The 24,144-nt window shown below is 39.5% G+C and overlaps 1 protein-coding gene across 3 annotated transcripts in view; it reads left to right on the top strand.

Annotated features, from left to right (window-relative positions):
* Ppp1r21 (protein phosphatase 1 regulatory subunit 21) overlaps positions 1-24,144 on the top strand; it is a 68,984-nt gene that overhangs the window by 22,193 nt on the left and 22,647 nt on the right. For all 3 annotated transcript variants that reach the window (XM_042675406.1, XM_042675408.1, XM_042675409.1), the window contains exons 8-17: positions 2,726-2,778; positions 3,305-3,454; positions 7,618-7,719; positions 7,808-7,896; positions 11,862-11,998; positions 13,863-13,955; positions 15,074-15,201; positions 17,871-18,023; positions 21,012-21,104; positions 23,754-23,999. In XM_042675406.1, coding sequence (XP_042531340.1) covers positions 2,726-2,778; positions 3,305-3,454; positions 7,618-7,719; positions 7,808-7,896; positions 11,862-11,998; positions 13,863-13,955; positions 15,074-15,201; positions 17,871-18,023; positions 21,012-21,104; positions 23,754-23,999 — 1,244 coding nt within the window. The remainder of the gene's footprint in view (positions 1-2,725; positions 2,779-3,304; positions 3,455-7,617; positions 7,720-7,807; positions 7,897-11,861; positions 11,999-13,862; positions 13,956-15,073; positions 15,202-17,870; positions 18,024-21,011; positions 21,105-23,753; positions 24,000-24,144) is intronic.

Raw genomic sequence — 24,144 nt, 5'->3', positions numbered from 1 at the left:
AGTTTCGTTCTGTGAGGGGGAGGGTAGGACTATACCCTAAAGATTGAGGATTTCATCCACAGGGCCCCCAGGTTGTAGGAGAGTTTTCTTAGCTAGGGACTGTCCAGATGAGACTTGTGTACTGTTAAGGTTTATTCCCCTCTAAAACATAGACTGCCTTAGAGTGAGAGGGAAGAGACCAGGGAAGATGACAGTTCTGGTGTGCCAACCTGGAGACTGCAACCTAGGCTGGCAGAGAGGAGCAGATGGTTTTGTGGAAGGAGAAAGGACAGCTTTCCTGTCTGGGAGGCAAGGGGAAATATGGTGGTAATTGACAGAAATAAAAGGTATGTTAGCGCTAGGCACTGGTGTCCAGTTGCCACCAGTAATCCTAGCTACTCAAGAGGCTAAGATCTGAGCATCATGGTTCGAAGCCAGCCGGGCAGGAAAATCTATGAGACCCTTATCTCCAATTAACCACCAAAAAGCTGAAAATGGAGCTGTGGCTCTAGTGGTAGAGGACTAGCCTCGAGCACAAAAGCCCAGGGACAGCATCCGGGCCCTGAGTCAAACCTTAGGACCAACACCAAAAAAAAAAAAAAGTTAGTTTTTCATCACTAAGATCAAATACTTGTTATTGATTTAAAAGGATGAGAGGTTTGTTTTCGCTTGCTTTTTCAGAGGTTCAGTCCATGCTTGCTGGCCTCCGTTGAGTTTTGAGCCTGTGGTAAGCAGGCTCATGGGAGCACATGGTGAGGAAAGCTGCTCAGCTCATTGCAGTTGGGAAGCAAAGAGAAAGGGAGGGGCTGGGGTCCCGGGGTCGCTTTCAAGGACACATTCCCTGTGGCCTAACTTTCTTGTATTTGGTCCCACCTGCTTAAAGTTCCACTTTCTCCTAGTAGTACTACAGGCTAACAATCAAGTCTTTGATGGGTAGGCTTTTAAAGGACATGTAAGGTCCAGATGGTAACAGTAGAGGAGGCTTATGGGAAAGATGAGGGGTTAACTTGATTGTTGAATGTTCTAACAGACAACAGGCAAAGAATGGACACTATTGGGCTGGATAAGCCCCACTGTGGAGAGGCAGGCACAGGGTATGCACAGCACAAAGGATCCTCAGTGAACTCTGTCTCAGATGTGGGATGGGAGGAGCTGTGCTGGAGAGAAGCTGGGAAGTAGGGTGGAGAGACTCAGAAGCGATGGTAAGAAAGGCACCTGGGCCTGGGACTGTTGGCAATTCTGAAAGGACTAGTAACCTTTGAAGGTTGTTTTTCCATGTAGGGTAGACACCAGATTGCTTACACAGGGACTAGGAATGTATGGACACTGGGAAACAGACAAAACAAACTTGTTTTTCAACAATGAGAATGAAAGGAGTACATGAAGGCAGAGAATCAAGTACAGCACAGCAAAAACTGTGGAGACATTTGGGTTGCATCTTTTAGGACACTAGTGACACTAGAGATGGAAAGTAGGGGCCAGGTGTACATGCCTATAATCCTAACCCTCAGGAGGCCGAGGCAGGAGGCTCACAAGATCAAAGTCAGCCTGGGCTACATAGAAAGACCCTGTCAAAAAGATCGAAAGGAGGAAGTGACAGATATGCCTGGTCCAAAGCAGATCAGGAGCAGCTATTGTGAAAGGCCTAGGAAGAGAGGTGGCTGAAGAACGATATGTGACCCATGGACTCGGGGGCTCTAGATTATAAGAAGTACTAGCAGGGGAGGGCATTTTATCTGTGGAGCCGGAGAAGAGATGAGGAATGGTAGTGAGGGTTTCAGTTTGAAGAGATTGGGAGTAGATGTAGTAGGAAGTAAGATAGGGACACAGCAATGAATCCTGGATTGCTAAGTAGAGTCAAAGCCCCTCCTGAAATTAGGTAGAATGCATTGTAACAGACTTTGTTTTGGTTTTATGTTTGCAAAAAGCATGGTTGAAATGATAGGCAAGGCTGGGGTGGGGGCAGAAGCAGGGCTATAGGAGGGCTGATCGAAGAGAGGTGTTAAAGGACAGAAATTGAACTAGGAACACCTAGCCAGGTTGTTAGCAGTGGCTTTCTAATTAGAGAGCCCTGGTGAGAATGACACAGAGACTTTCACAGTGAGGATTTGGTTCAGATCCTTCTGACAGAGCACCTGGATGGTGAGCAGGTGTGAGAGCTGAAGTAGTGAGGAGATGGTCACTGAAATGAGGGTGCAGGAAGGATGAGACCGGTGTTAGCAAGCCATCAGAGGCTCATGACAGACTGGAGCGTGCGGTGGAGGACTGTGAGAAAGACAGTAAAACCAGCCCCGGGTAGTTAGAATTGAATCACTGGTAGCAGCAGACAGTGATAGGCTTCCCAGTGTTGTCATGTTTTGGAAGCAGAGGTATTTTTGGAGGATTATGAACGACTAGATGATAACCAGTCAAAGAGAATGACAAATGACAGCAATAATATCATGTCTTCTCAGTAATCTTGATAAGCCCCAAAGAAGCATTTGGATGATTTCTTAGAACTGGAAGCATGCATGTTAGGTTTTCTTTTAATCCTCTAGTTAAAAAAAAAAATTTCTGTAAATATTACTTTATATGAGGAAGCACTGATTCCATATATAGATTCTGTTTGTACTTGTGACTGTGTCATTGGTATTTTGAATTCTCATGCAAAGCTGACTTTGCTGCAGAACATGTATTATTTTGCAGTTAAGCTGTTTTTCTATGCATGTAAAGTGAGAGATTAATGTGGCGCATTTCTGTTTTGCAGAGTATAATCAGTATAATGCACTCAATGTCCCACTGCACAATAGAAGGCATCAGGTAAAGAATAAAGTCCATGTTCTTGTGTTCAGCCATGTGCGCTCCAGAAATAAGAATTAATGTGCTAATTCATTGCTTTACTTTCTTGTCCATTTGTTCTTGTTCATTTTTTAAAATAGTAGTACTTACTTTTCTTTGTACATTCATAAATAATGCTGATTTTTATTGTCTCCTTTGTCTGTTAACAAATTAGAGGATGCCTTAATTTTTGGACACTTGTTTTTTCTTTCTTTTTGCCTTATTTATGTGCATAAAGTGCTCTGAGCCATGCCCCCTGTCCTGAGCTGTGCTTTTCTTTTACGTTAGTAAATCTTCTATGTCTTAGTTTAGGTGGAGCCGGTGTATTTGTCAAAGCTAGTGGCCTTCTAATTTACTTAAATAGGAGAATTAAAATTTTAGTGGGAGGAAATGAATTTAAACCAGGAAATACTCATCCTAGACACCAAACGTTTTCCTCCAGAAGCCGACTTAATAAAATTTTAGAATGATAATTTGATAGTTGACTTTGTATACTTTTCATTTAAAGCTGAAGATGCGAGATATAGCTGGGCAGGCCCTGGCTTTTGTTCAAGATCTTGTGACAGCTCTTCTGAACTTCCATACCTATACAGAACAGAGGATTCAGATTTTTCCTGTTGATTCTGCCATAGATACTATATCACCATTGAATCAGAAGGTAAATTTAACCTAGAATACTTCTTGCCTTAAACAAGTAGGGAAAACAAATAGGGAATTAATTATTTTCATACCATTTCTGTCCACTAGCTAAGTACTGTGGAGGACATGGAAAACCTGCCACCAGTTATGGCTTTACTGTCAAAACAAAGTATGACAAAAATAGAGTTGCTTAAAAAATTAAATACTAGGGAACCTGCTAAAAGACTTCAATGTCAGTGAGCCAGTGAGTGGCTATTAATTGGAATGGGCTTGTCAGGGAGGGGAGATAAAAGCCTTTGGTATCAAGAAAGGATTCTTTGGGGATTTGACTGGGCCTTCAAGAATGAGCAAACTTTGAATAGGAGAGAAGAGGAAAAGATGTGAGAAAATTCATGTAGCAGGAAAGCATGGTGTGGGGTAGACTGGTGAAGGGGCAATAATGAGCAACCATTGTTTTTGTTTTTGTTTTTTGGTCAGTCATGGGGCTTGAACTCAGCTGGGTGCTCTCCCTCAGCTCTTCAGCTCAAGGCTAGCACTCTATCACTTGAGCCACAGTGCCACTTCCAGTTTTCTAAGTGGTTTATTGGAGATAAGAGTCTCACCAACTTTTCTGCCTGGGCTGGCTTTGAACCGTGATCCTCAGATCTCAGCCTCCTGAGTAGCTAGGATTACAGGCCTGACCCACCAGTGCTCGGCTTTTGTTTTTATTTTTTTTTGTGCCAGTACTGGGGCTTGAACTCAGGATTTGGAGTGCTGTCCTTGAGTTCTTTTGCTCAAGGTCAGCATTCTACCATTTGAGCCACAGCTCTACTTTTGGCTTTTTGTGGGTAATTGGAGATAAAAATCTCATGAACTTTTCTGCCACTTTTCTGTCTGGGCTGGTTTTGAATCATGATCCTCAGATCTCACCCTATTGTAGCTTACAGGTGTGAGCCTGAGGGCAGGCTTTCACTTTTAGGACTGAGGCCTTTGCGGTTTTTTGACCAGGGATGACGTGAGGAAAAGTGCCATCTTACTGTTGGAAAGATTAATTTGATGGCTTTTTCCTTTCTTCTTGTTTGTAGTCTCTAACTTTTCATCATTGCACATCAGAATAACGTGTTATAAGTAAAGCTGACATTTGGCCTGCCTGTGGGGGCATGGATTGGGAGTGAAACCTCACATCCAGTTGAGATTCCAGACATTTGTCAATTGAGACTGTGAGGTTTAAACAAGGAATCCTAAGAGTTTCAGATTTCTCTTCCTTTATGCTTTCTTTGACTTGATAGATTTTCCTCCTCTCTTTCCTTTTTTTCTCCCCAGCTAATTCTAAAAAAAGCTAGTTTGCAAAATCTCTTATAACTGAAAAGGTAGAATAAATGATAATGAGTTCATTACTTACTTATTAATATGAAATATGTTACTCCTAAACATAGTGGTTTAGAAAAATCATAATTTGTTATTAAACATGGTTCCTGTGAGTCAAGAATTCGGGAACTAAGTATCTGAAGGATTTTTGGTTTATAATTTCTCGAAAGGCTCCACTTAAGATATCACTGGGACGTCATTCGTCTAAAGATGTGGCTGGAGCTTGGGATTCACTTCCAGCATGGCTTCCACATGCCTTGTAACTTAGTGTTGGCTCCTGGAGCTTGTTTCTCATTGCATGCACCTCTCCATAGGGCACTTGAGTGACCTCATAACGTGGCAGCTAACATTCCCTAGAGAAATTGATGCAAGAGAACAAGGTGGAAGCTGATACTACCTGGGTAGTTACATACCATCACCTCTTCCGAAATAAGAGAAGTCCTACCCGAGGCAGGAATACATAGGGATCATCTTGGAGACTAGCTTCCACAGGGAGGAACCTGTGGGATTTTGCTCTAAAGGTGTCTGTCTCTGAGAGCTGATATATGGTGATCTGAAATAAGTCGTGCCACTCTTTTTATAGTTCTTTTTCCCAGCTTGTTTTTGTGCAGCATGAAGTTTCTAGGAATAGTTTTTAGTGTCCTTTCATACTCAAAGTGCCTATTAGTATAGCAAAGACTTGCAATCAGACTTCTTGGGTTTTCAGTCCAGCAGTGCCATATTCTAGGTAGGCCCTTTAGAGATTTTATTTAATCTCTATGTGGTTTGGTTTCCTTATCTTTAAAATGGAGGAGATAGTACCTACCTCACAGGCATGTATCTTTGAAGATTAAATGGGATAAAGTATTGAGAAGACTGGTAAGCACTTAGTAAGGATTAGCTTCTATTATTATTTATTTGATTTATTTATTATTATTATTATTTTGTTGTTGGTTGTGGGGCTTGAACTCTGGGTCTGGACACTATCCCTCAGCTCTTCAGCTCAAGGCCAGGGCTTTACCACTTGAGCCACAGCGCTACTTCTGGTTTTCTGGCCATTTATTGGAAATAAGAGTCTCACGGACTTTCCTGCCCGAGCTGGCTTTGAACCAGCCTCCTGAATAGGTAGGATTACAGGGATGAGCCACTGGTGCCCGGCCTTCTATTGTTTTTTATTGTGCCTTATATATAAGAAGTTTGGTTTTCACCAATCTTAATTGGACTCCACAAAAAACATTAAGGTTCCTGAAAAAGTAAACTTTGTCCTATGAAATACTCTTTGGTCATCACTGTGGGGAAAAAGCTTCAAAATACCTGACTAGGAAAAGTAGTACTGCTCCATTTTAATATAGTTACACTTCCTATAATTTTACAATAGAGTTTTTAATTAATATTGATTCTTTGCCAATTCTAAGGCACTTCATTATTTTGAAGAATTCATGTATTTCTCAATATTTTACCTGTAGGTGTTTCAACAATGAAAGGTTCTATGTGAGTTTTCTAATAAGTTTATAATAGTGGAAGAAATTTGGAAACCACTTATTAGATGATGATCAGAATGTCTGAAATTGTTCCTAGAATCGTAAGGTGGCCCTTAAGACCTAGAAGCTTAGAGTGCAGCTGTGAAGGTAGAGCCCAGAGGTACTGAATGGTCCAGGATCATATTTGTGCATAGTCTGTAGTGAGCTCAGTTATACACGATGAGACCTTACACTTCTGTTCTGAGAAACTGAATTTGAGCTAGTACATAGTACTGACAACTGAGATATTCCTAAGTAAAAGTTACCTTCAGCTTCTAAGTTTTTGATTTATATGCTTTTTTTTTTTCTGAATTATTTTAGGGGTTGAGATTGCTGGGATTAAATTTACAGCTTTGCACCTGCTAAGCATACTCTTTGTCCCACTGAGTTACATTTACAACCCATGAAAGCTATTCTTCATACCTTTACAGGCTAAGGGATCTATGCTAGTTATAAATGCTTTAATATCATTTGTAATTATATTCTTGGCATTTGTTAGTCTTGAATATTGTCTACAATAAAAATAATACTCAGTAGCTTGGTTTTTCTTTTTCTGGGCTGACAATGAGCCTTGATGCCCTGATCTCTGTTTCCTAAGTAGCTAGGATTACAGGCTTGAGCCATGACACTCTACTGCATTGATTATTTTGAGTTAGGGTCTCACTTATTGCCTGGACCACAATCCTTCCAATTTTTGCCTTCTGCTGTAGCTGGGAGAAAAGGCATGCACTACATCACCTAGTCTCTTCCATTGAGTCTGTAGACTTCTCTGTTCAGGCTGCATCGAACTGCAGTCCTCACTGTTTTAGCCTCCTCCACATAGTTAGGATGAAAGGCAGGTGCCACTGTGCTCAGCTATTGGTTGAAATGGGATAGTGCAGACTTTTTTGCCCTGGCTGACCTTGAACCATGATCCTCCCAATCTCAACCTTCCAAGTGGTAGATTCGAATAGGTGTGGGCCACCACCACCAGGCTTTTAGCTTGTATTTTTTAAAAAATGAAGTATGTAATGCAAAAATCCCTGTGTGTAAACAGGGATCCTTATAGAAAAACAGGTGTTCAGGGACACTAGTCTGCCACTGCTGGGCTGTATTATCATCCTATGTTCATTTCCTCCAATGCCTGGTTATTCACTGTGTCACTCCTGCTTCATTGATTTGGACTGGGATGAGGAGTAGGGTATTTGGGACTGTCAGAGGGGTGCATACAGGGAAAGCCAAATTTCACCGAAAACTTCCAAAAGAACTTAGGCTTATATCTCAATAGATCCATTTACAAGTGTGTTGATATTTGTTTTCCAGTGAATAAATTCACAATTTGTTTTCTCCTATTTAGTTCTCACAGTACCTTCATGAAAATGCATCTTATGTCCGCCCCCTTGAGGAAGGAATGCTGCATTTATTTGAAAGTATTACTGAGGACACTGTGACCGTCCTGGTAATTTTCTTCCTTGTCTATGTCTGGAAGTGGGACATCCTCTAGTCCAAGTAGCATTTTTAACTTTGATGTTGTTTTTCTTTTCCAGGAGACAACTGTGAAAATGAAAACCTTTTCAGAGCATCTAACCTCCTACGTATGTTTCCTTAGGAAGATTCTTCCTTATCAGTTAAAAAGGTATTCCCCTGGAGGCCAGGGAGCTTGGGGGACTGTGCTGGAACCTGACTTGCTCTGCAGTTGATAAAACAGGACCCATGCCTCTTGTGATCTGACTGACCCGTCTGCCCATGGGAACTTGTGTGCACAAGGAAAAGTGTGGTGGAGAGTGGAGTTGTCTGTCAGCGGTGGTCTTCAGTAGTGCTGTTCTGTGTTGGTATTACAGCCATGTAATGGTGTGAATTGGGGTCTTCAGTAATCATTTATGACATAGCTACTGAAATTATTATGTGTTATTGGGTTTGGTTTTTGTGTATGTGGTGTGTGTGAGTGTGTGTGTGTGTGTACTAGTAATAGTTCTTATACTCAGGGCGTGAGTGCTGACCCCTAACTTTTTGGCTCACGGTTGGCACTTTATCACTTGAGCTGTAGCTCTATTTTTGGCTTTTTAATGGTTAATTGGAGTTAAGAGTGTCATTGACTTTCCTGCCTGGCTGGTTTCAAACCTTGAGCTTCAGTTCTCAGCCTCTTGAGAAACTGGGATTACAGGTATCAGCCACTGGCGCCTAGCACTTTAGGTATCTTTGAAATAGTATGTTCTTATTTTTATTATTGGTGATTTTTTTAATTATAAAAAATCATGGCTTTCATCTTATGCCACTTAGTAACTTTAATATTCTGCCTTAAGTATTTATAGAAAGGCAGAAAATATATGTCACTGGAATTTTTTATGATGAACCTTTATTACTTTTGATACTTTGGATCTAAAATAACCAAGGTGCCTATTTCACCTAAGTCTTTAGCTTAAAAAAAAAAAGAATAAAAACTGGAACAGAGGTTTAGAAAGTATGTAGGTTAACTGCTTATAAATATTGAAAATACAGAATTGTAACATTTAAAATTTGACAGTTTAAGAGATATCTTATTTCCTAATTGTTACCTAGCAAGGTATTTAACCAAATTCTGTGACTTGTGTATATGAGAGGATTTTAGGAATCAGAGAATTATGACTTTAATAGTGATGATTTTAAATGTTATAGCTTAATTTTCAGTATTTTTTTGAAAATTGACTAAGTTTAACATTAACATTGAATAAATCTTTATGGTTTGGCTTATATTTAAGAAGATTCAATTTAAGAAGCATTACAAGCCAAGCACTGGTGTCTCATGCCTGAAATCCTGGCTTCTGAGGAGGCTATGACCTGGAGAATTGAGGTTTGAAGCCAGCTGGGGAGAAAAGTCTTCCAGACTCCAAAAAACTGGACTGGAAGCATGTCTCAAGGTAGTATAGTGCCAGCAATGTAAGAATGATGAGTGAGTGTGAAGCCCTCAGTTCAAACTTTGGTATTAGTAAAAAAGAGGATCATTTTTTTTTAAATTGTGAAAATACCGTACAGAAGGGTTACAGTTACATGGGCAAGGTAATGAGTACATTTCTTATCAAGCATTGTTGCTTCCTCCTGTTTCCCCTTCCCCTTCCTTCCCATCCTCCCCCCCCCACCCAAAGTTGTAAAGTTGGTTTTTCAACATAGTGTCTTGTACATTTCATTGTTGCAATGGGTCCACTGTATCCCTATTTAAACAATTTGTTTTTTTTCCCTTCCCCTCCACAAATTATACCAACATCAAATACAGTGAAAACAAGGGTTATACCGTGGGGGAGGGAAAAAGAGGATCTTGAATTCAAAGCCAGCTGGGTTAAAAAAAAAGAACAAAAGAAAAATACGTTATTTGATACAGTTTGATAGGTTGTACATTTTTTTTTTAATGATTGTCTTTTTTTCTTTTCTTTTCTCTTTTTTTTTGCCTGTCCTGGGGCTTGCACTCAGGGCTTGGGCTTTGTCCTTGAGCCTGTCCAAGCTCAAAGCTAGTACTCTACTACTTGAGCCACAGTGCCACTTCTAGCTTTTTCTGAATAGTTCATTGGTGATAAGTATCTCACAGATTTTCCTGCCTGGGCTGGCTTAGAACCAGGATCCTCAATCTCAGCTTCCTCAGTAGCAAGGATTACAGGTGTGAGCCACGGTGCCCTGCATGATTACCTTTTAAAAACCATAACTCCTTTCTTGATCTAAAGTTTTTCTTGTTAAATGTTTTATTGTATTTTTCAGCCCTTTTTCATACAGAATTCATGTTTTTAGATAAAACTTGGGGCATTACTTTAAGTATCATTGAAATTGACCGGCTGACCTCTTGTTAAGTAGCAAGCAGGCTCAGAATTGACTAGAGCTGTCTGCTGTAAGTAACATAAAAATGGCGAGGGAGAGGGAAGGACATGGACATAATTAGGATTGTCATGCTAAGTTTTTCATTTGTTTTTTGTTTGTTTGGATGTTTTTGAAACAGTGTCTTGCTATGTAGTACAGGCTGGCCTTGAACTCACAATCCTTTGGCTCTGAGCTCTAGAGTTTTGGTATTACATGGCCAGGGTTAGTGCTTCTCTAGTTTTATGTAAAACATTTTTTACTTGATTACCACACATGTGCATGTGCGCGCGCGTGTGTGTGTGTATGAGTGTGTGTGTGTGTGTGTGTATGTGTTGGTACTGGACATGAACTCAGGGTCTTACACTCTTTGCTTGGCTTTTTTTTTCTCAAGGATCGTGCTTTGTCCTATGAGTCACACTTCTACTTCCAGCTTTTTGCTGGTTAATTGGACAGAAGAGTCTTTTAGATTTGTCTGTCTGGGCTGGCTTCAAACTGATATCCTCAGATCTCAGTCTCCTAAGTATTTAGGATTATAGGAATGAGCCATCAACTCCTGGCTATTACCTATACATTTTAAGATAAATGTTAGGAAGAGTTCACATTTCTATACATTAAGAAATTTTCCCCAAGTAACTATCTAAAACTGAATATAATGTATTTTATGAAAATGCTTAGTATTTAATTTCATATCTGAGCCTTTAACAGACTGGGTTTCAGTCTGTTTTGGGATTTTGAAACTATACATGCATAAGGAAGTGAGTACATTTCTTGTCCAACATCGTTACCCCTTCCCTTGTTTTTTTCCGACTTTCCGTCCCCCGCATCTCACTCCCTCAAAAAGATTTCTTAGTCTCTCAGCTAGTGTCAGTGGCAATATTATATTTTTAGTCTGTGAAATGCTCCTGTAAATATTTTAAGGATTTTTTTTTCCTGTTAGTACTGGAGTTTTAACTCAGAGTCTCATGTTGCTACCACTTATGCCATGTTCCCAGCCCTTTTTGCCTGAGTTATTTTTTCAGATATGTTTTTGTGGAGTTTTGTTGTACTTGGGATTATGGTGTGAACCACCACATCCAACTTTTCAGTTGAGGTGAAGTTTTACTAACTTTTTGCTGGGCTGACTTTGAATCAAGATCCTCCTGATCCTCTGCCTCTTGAGTAGCTGGGATCATAGGCATGTGGCCCTTCTTGTAATATTTAATATTTTAATGTCCTTGTATTGCCCTCAGGGATGTGTGTGTGTGTGTGTGTGTGTGTGTGTGTGTGTGTGTGTGTGTGTGTGTGTATGTATGTCTGTGTCTGTGTCTGGTGCACTAGTCCTTGGACTTGAAGTCAGGCCCTGGGTATTGTCCCTGAGCTTTTATGTTCAAGGCTAGTGTTCTACCACTTGAGCCACAGCTTCACTTCTGGCTTTTTGGAGGCTAATTGGAGATGAGAGTCTCACAGACTTTCTTCCCAGGATGCTTTTGAACTATGATCCTCAGATATCAATCCTCCTGAGTAGATAGGAATACAGGCATGAGCCATCAGCACTGGCTGGGTGTGTATATGACTTTTATCTTTTCCTTCATTTAGTCCTCCATTGCTCCATTGGCATTTGCAGCAAGTAGTTCTGGGTAGGCAAAAAAAAAAAAAAAAAAAAAGAAACCATATAAAAAGATCAAATTCCTTTTTTGGTAAGGTCTGCCTTGGATATAGATGTTTGAGAGGTTAAATAGTTTCTAATTGCTAACTCAAAGTCATTCAGATACTCACTTTAAAAAATCTGCCCATTCCTAGTTTAGAAGAAGAATGTGAATCTTCTCTTTGCACATCTGCATTAAGAGCTCGGAATCTAGAGCTGTCCCAGGACATGAAGAAGATGACAGCTGTGTTTGAGAAGCTGCAGACTTATGTGGCTCTCCTTGCCCTGCCAAGTAAGTGCTCATGACTCAGCTTGAAGCACAAGAATCTGGAAGGGGGATGGGGATGATAGAATGAGCAGAGCAAAGAAGTGGAGTAGAAAATTATGTATTTAAATATTGCCCTTGGGCAAAAAAAAACATGCTTCTGTACTCCCATTTATGAAATGGAGTTATTTCTGTGATTGTTAAAAATGTAAAATATTAAACATTTACTATGCATTAAATATTATTTCCCTTTGTCTTTTGTGTGTGTGTGTGTGTGTGTGTGTGTGTGTGTGTGTGTGTGTGTGTGTGTGTGTGTGTGTGTGTGTGTGTGTGTGTGTGTGCGTGCCCTGGTGCTTGAACTCAGGGGCTGGGCACTGTCCCTGAGCTTTTTTTGCTCAAGGCTAGCACTCTACCACTTATTCTGGCTTCATTGTTGGTGCTTAATTGTTGGTAAGAGTCTCTCAAACGTATCTGCCCTGGCTGGTTTAAACTGAGATTGTCAGATCTCAGCCTCCTGAGTAGCTAGGATTTCAGGCATTAGCCATGGGTGTCTGATGCCTTCCTCTTTTTTATTTTTTTGAGGATTTCACTATGTACCCCCAGATGGTCTCAAACTTGCTATCTTCCTGCTTCCAGCCTCAGAAATACTGGGGTGACAGGTTTGCATCAACATGCTTGGCTTCTAGTGGTTGAAGTACAATTTGTTTGGATCCCAGGAGGGCTGGTAGCTGTTTTCTTTGCTGCTTCTCAGTGACATCCTAGCCTATAGTCTAGTTTCTATCTCTAATGAATGGGTCAGCTTCCTTTATGCTTTTACCATAGACTTTATTTTTTAAAAGCCACAAGCTTTAAGTTCTCCACATAGTATTGCAAGTGAAGTCAGTTCCTGTGCAAAGAGACTCAGCTCTTGCTCTAGAGTTGTCTCTCAGGAGCTAACTCTTTGAGACATGGTTCTGGTGTTGCTGCACTTCTCTCCTAGTGATACCTCCCTATTAGGAGCTAAGTGTTTGATGGGAGGAAATGGGAAACATCCTCCAGTCTTCTTGGTCTGCTTTTTTCAACATAGAACCCATATTGACAGGCTAGAGCAAAGGGTGCTAGGGCTCAGGTATTCTAAGCAGCATATGATCAAGGTAGAGCCTCCATCTCTGGAGTGAGGGATGGGTGAAAGAAAGGACCTCCTCATCCTCCTTTTGGACTTTGTTACTCAGAACTTAGCCTTGGCAGCAAAAAACTGGGGACAAAAATGAAAAATGCCTCCTAGATGGTAGAGAGGAGGGAGTCCTCTGTTTGGCTATTCTTGTTGGGAGTGGGGTTTCTGTTTCATTGAGCTGGTAGGGGAAGAAGGAAGTCTTGGTTCATATGCTCCTGACCTACTGTTCTTGCTGAGTTATAGATATTCTGGAATAAATACTAATTTATTTGTAACTGTATAACCATTTCTAGAAAGTTCAAGTGATTATTTTTCCTTTGTAATGATTACCATGTTGCTGGGGGACAGATATGCGAAGCTCCTTATACTATTGGGGAAGACCTAGGGTCTCATGGTGTTTGGATAGTATTGCTGTAATGGTGCTTAATATACAAGTAATGTTTAGGGAATGAAAAAATGAAAAATTGGTTATCTAACCATGAGTTGATAATTCATGAGGTTTTCATTCCAAAAAGATCTGTTCCTGCTTAGCAAAGTTGTTTGGTGTCTTAGCCATTACACATATCTGCATTTGATGTGCCTGTGTTTGTTATCATTACATGTGAATGTATCAGCAAAGGGTATAAAAACCTCTGTTTCCAACATGCTACAGGCAGTCATTCTTCCTAAAAATAGAGGGAGGAAGAGGGTGGTCAACTTTGCAGGACAATGCTGAGGTTCATGACTTGGGTTTTCTAGGTACAGAGCCAGATGGACTTCTTCGGACCAACTACAGTTCTGTCTTAACAAATGTTGGTGCTGCTCTGAATGGATTTCATGACATCATGAAAGGTGAGCCTTGCATGTTGAAATTTGAACAAACACTGCCAAGGATTATAGACCTGAAAAAGGCTCAGTAGCCTTTGGCTTTGTGGTCTGCCTTCTGCTGTTCCCATCTGTTTCATTTCTGAAAGTAAACAGTGCTAAGGAGGAGTCTTCATGCACAGGACCTGTGCCAGAAACTCATACCACTGATTAAGGGCAGGTATGTAAAGCCATGCCATTCTGAGGCCCTTAGCAAAACTCCTTACGCTTGTTAGAGGCTAAGCTTGAAGGGATCAAGGAAGCCAGACCAGCATTCCCAGAACAAGTATACTGTCTTTGCACCATCCCGAGTGATGAAAGTCTGTATATTAAACCTTGATCTGTTTTAATTGATTTTGTTCACTTAAGAATATAGTCATAGTCTTCCAAAGGATTCGAACTCTGGGCCTGGGTGCTGTCCCTCAACTTTTCAGCGCAAGGCTAGTGCTCTACCACTTGAACCACAGTGCCAATTCTGGTTTTCTGATGGTTTATTGGAGATAATGGTCTCATAGACTTTCCTGCCTGGGCTGGCTTTGAACCATGATCCTCAGATCACAGCCTCCTGAGTAGTGAGGATTACAGGCGTGAGCCACCAGCGTCCAGCAGGGGAATTTTTTTTTTAAGGCATTTTTTATGCTTCTTTCTTAGCTTGTGATTCTGAGTCTTAACCAAATAATCTATAGCTCTGTCTTGCTTTTAGATTCCACCACCCCTTTTCCTCTCTTTCTTTTAGAGACTGTTCGGGGAAGGAGAATAGGTAAGAACAATTGCTAGTGGTATTGGAAATAGTCCAGGTGTCTAGATGATTCATTGTGATGTTTAATTCACAGTGTCAAATTTCACAGGAAATAGTTTTTAAAGTTTAAGATTATTTTGTATAAAACATAAGAAGCATCTAGAACCTGCTTGTCAACTGTATCTTATATATATTCACCGACTGTCCTTTCTACCTGGATTTGTGAAGTGTTATTTAGGAGCTATTCTTTGTCACATTTACTTTATAAATCTGTAAGAATAGATATGAGGAGTGGCCTGGTCATCTATATGCAACATGTATAAATAGTGTATACAAGTAGTGAGCTTTGATTTCATTGTTTTTATAGATATTTCCAAACATTATAACCAAAAAACTACAATAGAGCACGAACTTCCAACAGCAACACAGAAGCTGATAACAACTAATGACTGCATCCTGTCATCAGTAGTAGCATTAACAAATGGAGCAGGAAAGGTACTTATCCTCTGGCTTGTATTGACCTTAACTTCAATTCTTAAAAATGTTCCTTTTAAAAAATAGTAAAATTGGTCTGTCTAAGGATTGTGGAAATTTTTTTTTGATGTTTATAAAATAATGGGATCTCTTTTTTCCTCTTTCTTAGGCAATGCATTTTTAATTGTTTTCACCTTCAGGTTCAATCATCTACTCAATTTTTCAAACAGTGTGGTAGATTTGTGATAAGTGAGCAGATTAGTCATTTTGTATTTCAGCATAAGATTGGATGATTTGAGGATTCTACATGTTCTCAAGATAGATCCTTGCTTATGTTAGTCTGTTATGGAAAATAATGAGAGGATACAGAAGAAGAAAAGCACAAGTCCAGTACAACCTCTTAATATTTTAGGTGTTTTTCCAACTCTTAGTTTTTTTTTTTTTCTGGTAACACTTGTGATGATACTGCCTCTGTAATTTTGTAACTTAGTAATTCCTTTTAAAGTGGCATTCATACGTATCTTTCGTTGATCCTTGAGTATTAGCAATGAACATGTGGATCATTAAGCACTGGATTATTATAAACTAAAGCGGTTTCTTACCCATCCTTTGATCCTGTGTGTTGTGGTTTCTGCAGCGCTCATACACTCAGAGTCACACTTTCAACATCTCCTTAAGGTAGCTTTCTTTCAGAGCTCCCCATTGTAGAAAACCCAGACCACGATGTATATCATTTTCCTGTCTGATAGGTTAACCATAATTGTAACAATTTCAAGTGGTTTAAGTCAATCAGAATGATCACAGGTCATGCTAGACATTCATTGTCAGCTTACTTGAACTGGACTGGTCTTTGTGACTGCTGTAGTGTTAATCCATAATTAACACATGTTAACTTTAGGTTCTATGGGCTCATAATAGATCAGTGAGCCTCCTTTCCACTCTTTTCATTAACAGTGTGCCAGAAGCTTCCTATGGATAATATTTGTTCACTTAGGAGAATGTTAATATTTTATTGGAATTGCTACACTTGCTGCTTTTTCTGTGAACCTATATGCTCATAGTTTATTTTAGCTTTTAAAAATTTTTAACTGTAAGCCGGGCACCAGTGGCTCATGCCTATAATCCTAACTACTCAGGACGCTGAGATCTGAGGATCGCGGTTCAAAGCAAGCCCAGGCAGGAAAGTCAATGAGACTCTTATCTCCAATAAACCACCAGAAAAATTGGAAGTGGCACTGTGGCTTAAGTGGTAGAGCACTATCCTTGAGCTGAAGAGCTGAGGGACAGTGCTCAGAGTTCAAGCCCTGTGACTGACCAAAAGAAAAAAAAAAGTTAAATGTTAATACAGTGCCTCATGGAAGTGTACCTGATCTTCACTTGGGAATTTTTATAAATATTTTTGACTAATGAAATATTTGAACTGTTGGTTGACAACAGCTTCATACTTAGCTAATATGCTTTGATTAAACTAAATTTGATAGTTTATAATTTAACAGCAGGAAGGCATAGCATATACCTATTAAAGAAAGTTTGGAAAATGTATTCCACGATCTGTGTATAGATAAGGGGTATAGTCTTATTATTCACAAGCAAAAAAATAGCTCAAGATTTTTTTAGCTGGTCCTAGAGTTTGAACTCAGGCCTGGGTGCTGTACCTGGGCTTCTTTTGCTCAAGGCTAGCTCTCTACCACTTGAGCCACAGCTCTACTTGTGTGTGTGTGTTTTGTAATTTATTAGAGATAAGAGTCTCAGATTTTTCTGCCCAGGCTAGCTTTGAACCTCGATCCTCAGATCTCAGCCTCTTGAGTAGCTAAGACTATAGATGTGAGCCACTGGCACCTTGCCTTAGCTCAGAATAACTATTTTCTTTGAGTACTACCTAACAGACTTTTATTTACATAATATAAAGCATTAGTGAAAAACAATCTTTAGAGCTAGGCATGGAGGTGTATACCTGTAATTGCAGCACTCAGGAGGCTTTAATATATCAGACTTATTTTTCTGGCTAGAACCTTTAAGCAGATATTTTAATTTATATCACCGTTTCATATAACACTGTAGACATGCAATTGTGGTTCAGAAAAATTATAGTTGTGGATCTTTATGGCTGCCTATATAGATTTAACAAGTGCTCAGTCTATAAATGACAATCCACTGAAATCTTAGTCTTTTTTCTATATATATTTTACAAATTGAGATTTAAAGAATTAATTTTGGGTAGAAACTACATATTCAAGATGTTTATGTTATGTCTTCTATTGAAATGTGAAAATTCGAAGTTAAATGCAAATGAAATGGGTAAGTCCCTACAGGGGTATTTGACATTACTGCAGAAATTAATGATGTAAATAGCTCATGAATGCTCATGGAAAAGCTGTAGAGTAAATTAGAATCAGTCTTGGCTTTTAAGAACAGAACAGTCTAGAGAAGGACAGTTCAGAAGTCGATTCTCAGTTATTTATGATCCTCTCTTAAAAAAAAATATTTCGCCACAGTATTCTAGGTAAACACAGGTTTTTTTAAGCAGGTATTGAAATTCTAAACAGTTCTGAAACCTGATAGATAGATAGATAGATAGATAGATAGATAGATAGATAGATAGATAGATAGATAGATGGATAGATAGTTAGCTATGTTTGAGATTACCGTTGGAGAACAAGCCTTTATTATTATTATTATGCTGTGTTTAGATTGCATCTTTCTTTGGCAACAACGTGGACTACTTTATCACTTCACTGAGCTATGGGCCCAAGGCGGCGAGTGGGTTCATCAATCCTCTCTCTGCGGAATGCATGCTGCAGTATAAGAAGAAGGCTGCTGCCTACATGAAGGCTTTGAGAAAGGTTTGTAAGCTGCCATCCACACTTAACTTAAAGCAATCATAACTAGTCCCAGAGAATGGTGGGGTTTTCCCCCCACAGTCCATATCATTTAGACTTGGTATAATTTGGGGATTCAGGAGATTGGTAGACGATCTTTGGAAAAAAGGCAATAGAAACTCACACCTTTGGTGAGAAGCAGATTCATGTCCCTAGTGCCAGTAGAGAGCCTGTAGTAAGGTAGGCCAGCAGGCAGTAAAAATAGAACTTCAGAAATCTTAACAAAAAAATTGAAATTTGTTTGTAAATTTTAATAAATCATCCTTAAGAGGCTGAGATCTGAGGATCACAGTTCAAAGCCAGTCCAGGCAGGAAGGTCCATGAGACTCTTATCTCCATTTAATCACCAAAAAGCCAGAAGTGGAGCTGTGGCTCAAGTAGTAGAATGCTAGCCTTGAGCAAAAAAACAAAGGGACAGCACCTAAGTCTTGAGCTCAGGCACCAGTACTGACACATACACACTAAAGTCAAAAGATAACAGCAGTACATTAAAAGAAAGTTCTGATCATTCAAAATCCTACCACTCAAATGTGTTATTCTTAACCTTGTTAGAATATTTCTACATATAAACAACTCTCAAGGTATATAAGCATATATACAAGCTATCAAAGCAAAATATATCTAGCAGAAAGAAACATAGATCTATAATCTTTTTTCCTCTTAATACATTGGGAATATACCTATATATATATATATATATATATATATATATATATAAATATATGTCTAATCATTCTTTTTTTTGAGATGGGGCCTGGCTTTACTATCTAGGCTGTGCTTAAAGTTGTACTTCTTAGCTTCTCAAGTAGCTAGGCTTACAGGCATGCTTCACCACGCTCTACTATAGTCATATTTATAATGCTCTCATAGTGTTTTGTTGTATAACGTGAATAACTTAACCATTTCATTGTTGATATATAAGACGTCTATTCTCAGTTATATGCAGCACTGCAATGGGTGTTCTTTTTCCGTGTATGTACTAGTCTGGGGTTGAACTCAGGGCATGGACACGGTCCCTGAGCTTTTTTGCTCAAAGCAAGTGCTGTACCTCTTGAGCTGCAGCTTTTTGGGTAGTTAAATTGGTAGAGTCTCATGGACTTTGTAGAGTCTCATAGATTTTCCTGTCAAACAGCAATCCTCAGATCTTAGCTTCCTGAGTAGATTACAGAGCAGAGCCACTGGTGCCTGGCTGCAATGGTTATTCTTTTTGTTGTTGTTGCTGTTGGTCATGGGGTTTGAACTCTGGGCCTGGGCGCTGTCCCTGAGCTCTTCAGCTCAAGGTAAGCACTCTATCACTTGAGCCACAGCGCCACTTCCAGCTTTTTCTGATTATGTGGTACTGAGGAATCAAACCCAGGGCTTCATGCATGCGAGGCAAGCACTCTACCATTAAGCTACACTCCCAGCCCTGTAATGAGTATTATTAAACATACAACTTTTACATTTCACTTTTACTCACCTCTTCATCTAAGGCTTTAATTACAAAATTAGAATATTATAGATAGTAACTCTGGATTTTAGTTTCTACCTATATATCAGTTTGGTATGTAAGCTTCCAGTCTCTAAGCAATTATAGCCATCTGTATAAACCATAGACAAAATACAGAAGTGTGTGTGTGTGTGTGTGTGTGTGTGTGTGTGTGTGTGTTTAATTGGAGCTCAGAGTTTCACAGACTTTCTTTCCTGGGCTGGCTTCAAACTGCAATCCTCAGCCTCCTTAGTAGCTAGGATTATAGGCATGAGCCACTGGAGTCCAGCTGGAATTGTTTCTTTTTTGTTTTTTTGGGGGGGAGGTATGTGTGTATGTGCTGGTAGTGGGGCTTGAATTCAAACCTCATACACTCTCGCTTGTCTTTTTTTGATGAAGGCAGTCACTTGAGCCCTTCTGGCTTTTTGCTGGTTAATTTGTGGTAAGAGAGTCTTAGATTTGTTTCTCTGGGATGGCTTCAAACTGAGATCCTTAGATTTTGACCTCCTAAGTCTACAGGCATGAGCCAGTGGCCTCCAAAGCTTTTTTTCTTTTGTTAACCTGATAAACATTTTGAGTGTCTCAGCAATCTGCTCTATCATTGAATATGTAGCACCCACTGTATTCCTCTTGAGCAAAGTGTAGAAATGTATGTATTTTATGAGAGGCTGAGACCTGGAGGATTATAGTTTCAGGACAGCCAAGACATATATAGGAGACTCCTCAACTGGTAGCTATATATTGTGGTGAATGCTTAACTGAAAAGGGAAAAGAAAAATAGAAGTATCATGGATCAGGCATGGACCTGGTCTGTACAAACAAGGTCTGCAGGTATAGCTCAGTGGTAGAGTACCTGCCTAGCAAGCATAAAGTGCTGAGTTCAAACCCACTTAACATCATCACAAAAAAAATAAAATGGGGGCTGGGAAGTTGCCTCAGTGGTAGAGTGCTTGCCTCGCATGCATGGGTTCAATTCCTCAGCACCACATAAGCAGAAAAAAGCTGGCAGTGGTGCTGTGGCTCAAGTGGTAGGGCGCTAGCCTTGAGCTGAAGAGCTGAGGGACAGCACTTAGGCCCAGAGTTCAGGCCCCACGATCGACAAAAATAAAGATATTTTTAAAAATTAAAAAAAAGATAAGCTGATTGCTCTTGCATCATTTACCCAGTCTATTTGTTTCTTCATTGGATAATAAATGTAATATTTGTTCTAGAATAGATTTTATATTTGCCCTTTCCTGTTTCTGAATTTTCTGTTCTTTCCTTTATCTGTACTTTGGAGCAAGACCATACGGTTTTAGTTAGTGTAGCTTTTAATTGCTGTAACAAGTTCTCTATCATTCTTTTCTTTTTGTATTAAAGGAGCTAGTCTGTGTCCGTATACAGCTAGATTAATTTTCACACCCCATTGAGTAGTCTTGTTATGTGGGCTTGGAGGAAGGGTAAGATGGTCTTTTCTTTAATTCTTAACAATGCTTTTTCTGTAGCCGGTCCTGGAGTCTGTGCCTTATGAGGAAGCCCTGGCCAACCGCCGGGTCCTTCTCAGCTCCACGGAAAGTCGAGAAGGCCTCGCACAGCAGGTATGGTGCCTGGAAAGTCATGCAACTTATTAAATAGCAGAAATGTTAACTGCCCCGGGGAGGTATCTAGAGAACATAAGTGACTCAAAAAACTACATAGATAAATGTGTAACATGAAAAATTCATTATTCTATGCAGACTAAAAAAAGACTGTAGACATAATTTGTTGAGAAATGTGTGTGTTGATGCTCTAAATAAGTCTTCTTGATTCAGTTGGTGCTACAGATGGTGGCTGAGTAATAACACATTTTGACCATGATGATTATATCTGTAGGCATATATATACATATATATATATTTAGTTTAGCATGGACTTATTTTCGTATAATATAAATGGGGGAAAAAGGGGAGAAACATTTTTTGCTTCTAGTACAGGACACTCTGGGTACCAGTTTTAAATTCCAAAAATACTAAGGTAATAAAGAGGAGAGGAGCAAGAGATTTGTCAAGTCATTTCATTTCATAAATGAGTAGGAATGGGAAATTTCCTATATTTGGTTATCAGTTGAATTGGGGGGCAGATTGGGGTGGGAGGTACTTTTCCTTCTAGGAATTGGTACAGATTGATACCAGTTTAAATCTTATCAGAGACTTACTCAGTTTAATAGCTTATGTTTAATTTTCAGAATTCTCCTTTTTTTTTTTAAAAAAAAAAAAGATGGGGAGGGAGGAATGGGAGAGGGAAGAGAGAGAGTGGAAGAAATGTTTTGTTGAAGCTGACCTATTTCCATTGAAAGTACATCACTTATCTCTTTAACCTTAATGCACCAGAATGTTGAGATAAAAATTTAATCCAGAAAGGAAATCCTGAAAAACAAATTTCTCAGAACTAATAAGAGGTACAATACCTTAAGAATTTTTTTTTTTTGTATTTTCTTTCTTAATGTAAGGGAAGTAAGACTAAAGGAAATGAAGTAAATTTTGCCTAAATGAGCTACTGACTGGCAGACCTGTCTGACCTCAGAGCTAATGCTTTCCTGATGCCACGGACTAGAAGGGGCCTGTGTCCTGGACACTCTGGGCCTCCCTTCCTGCCTCTTTAAAGGAAAAGGTTATTACCCACCTTTTCAGAGTCATGCAAGACTGCTTCCAGCCAGTGGGAGGCACTGTGGTACAGCAGAAAGAAGCCAACCTGTGAGCCAGGCAGATGGGGGTCCCAGCTCCTGGCTCTGAGTTCTCTAGTTTAGCAGATGGTGTAGCTGCTGGGAACCTTTGCTCTCCTCTGTAGAAATAAGAATCATAGGCCTATTAAGATGCTCTTTTGGGATAATAGGAGTAAGGTGTCACATACTGCCTGGTACATGGTAATTACTCAATCGGGATAATGGTAAATCATTAGAATTCATTGTATAGTTGCTATTATTTTAATGTAATTCTCATGCTTTTATTTTCCCAGAACATTGACTTTTAAAACTTATTAAAGCATAACATACTTAAAGGAAAGCATGCAAATTACTAATTTTTACAAGTGAACATTAATATAACTAGATTCAAAAAGAGCAGAGCAGGTAGTCTTGGAAAAAATTATTAGGAGCCTGGTGCTAATGGCTCATGCTTATAATCCTAGTTGCAGGCTGAGATCTGAGGATTGAGGTTCAAAGCCAGCCTGCGCAGGAGAGTGTGAGATTCTTATCTCCAATGAACCAGCAAAACACTGAAAGTAAAGCTGTGGCCTAAGTGGTAGAACACCAGCCTTGAGTGGAAAAAGCTGAGGAAGGAGGGAGAAAGGCAGGGAGGGAAGTAGGAAAGGAGAGAGAGAACACATGAGTGAGCAAGTTATGCCTTCCCTATGCCCCTTTCCAGTTACTATATTCTTCTCTCTTCTCTCCTAAATGCAACTTTATTTTGCATTCCAACACTAGAGTATTTTATTTCCTAAGAAATTATGTTGCATATATTCTTTCAAATCTAACATTGGCACTCTGAATAAAAGTTCTTTTTCACAAACATTCTCACCTTAGTGTTTTCTGTCTTTTGAATTTGAATCAACTGAGTGGTTTAATTTGCTTTTTCTTAATAATTAGTGAGCACCTTCTCTTTATTTTATTGTCTTGTCCTAGTGCCTATTTTTCAGTTTGGGTATCTATCTTTGTTTATTGCTTCTCAAGAATGCTTATGGAATTCTGGTTATTAGTACAGGAGAAATACAGAATTCTTATTTCTTTTAATTCAGCAAGGATTTACTTCAGGAAATAAAGATAGAGTAGAAAGAACTAGGGAAAGGGAAAGGGAAACGTCTCTGCATTGCAAGCAGGAGATGGGATCAGAGAGTCCTGATTTGTGTCCTGGGGGCTTCTCCGGAGAATTCATGCTAAATCCCTCTCTGGATACATGAAACTAAAGAATTCTTTATCTGTTCTCGCTTTTAATGTATCTGTTGAATGCATTAGAGATTCTTTTTCTACTCTTTGCCTTTCCTTTTTGCTCTCTGCTTTTTTTCTGTCCCTTAATGATGAGGGATTATTTTTGTACTTTAGTTCTATTTCTTTATTTATGATTATGTCTCTTCTATTCTGCTTAATAATTGTAGTGCAAGAAAGGTCAAGCTTTAATGTCTTCACCTCTGTGAAGTAGTTATGGCTTACATTCTGTAAACTAATTTTGTCTCCTTTATTCTCTGAGATGTAAAACTCTTTGTTACTTTTTAAGGTTCAACAGAGTTTGGAAAAGATTTCTAAACTGGAGCAGGAAAAAGAGCATTGGATGTTGGAAGCACAATTAGCCAAAATCAAGCTAGAGAAAGAAAACCAACGGATTGCAGATAAGTTGAAGAATGCAAGCAGTGGGCAGGTGGCTGGGCTGGCCCAGGATAATGCTGCTACAGCTCCAAGTACTGCTGGCCAGGAGGAGTTTGCAGCTAAGGCTGTGTCAGAGCCCATGCAGAGCACCAGTCTGGTGAGTATCTTCCGGCTTATCTTTGCCAGCAGTTTCCTTACTTTAATACTGATCGATAAGATCTAACCTAGTGTCCAGCATTAGTCATTGTCTTAGTCCCTTCCAATTCCTATAACAAACTGGGTGCCTTAAAACAGCAGAATTT

The sequence above is a fragment of the Dipodomys spectabilis genome, unplaced genomic scaffold (genome assembly GCF_019054845.1).
Source record: "Dipodomys spectabilis isolate Male_0828 unplaced genomic scaffold, ASM1905484v1 ptg000026l, whole genome shotgun sequence".
Taxonomy (NCBI): domain Eukaryota; kingdom Metazoa; phylum Chordata; class Mammalia; order Rodentia; family Heteromyidae; genus Dipodomys; species Dipodomys spectabilis.
Note: the sequence above shows the minus strand (reverse complement) of the source record. Positions and strands in the feature narration are given on the sequence as shown.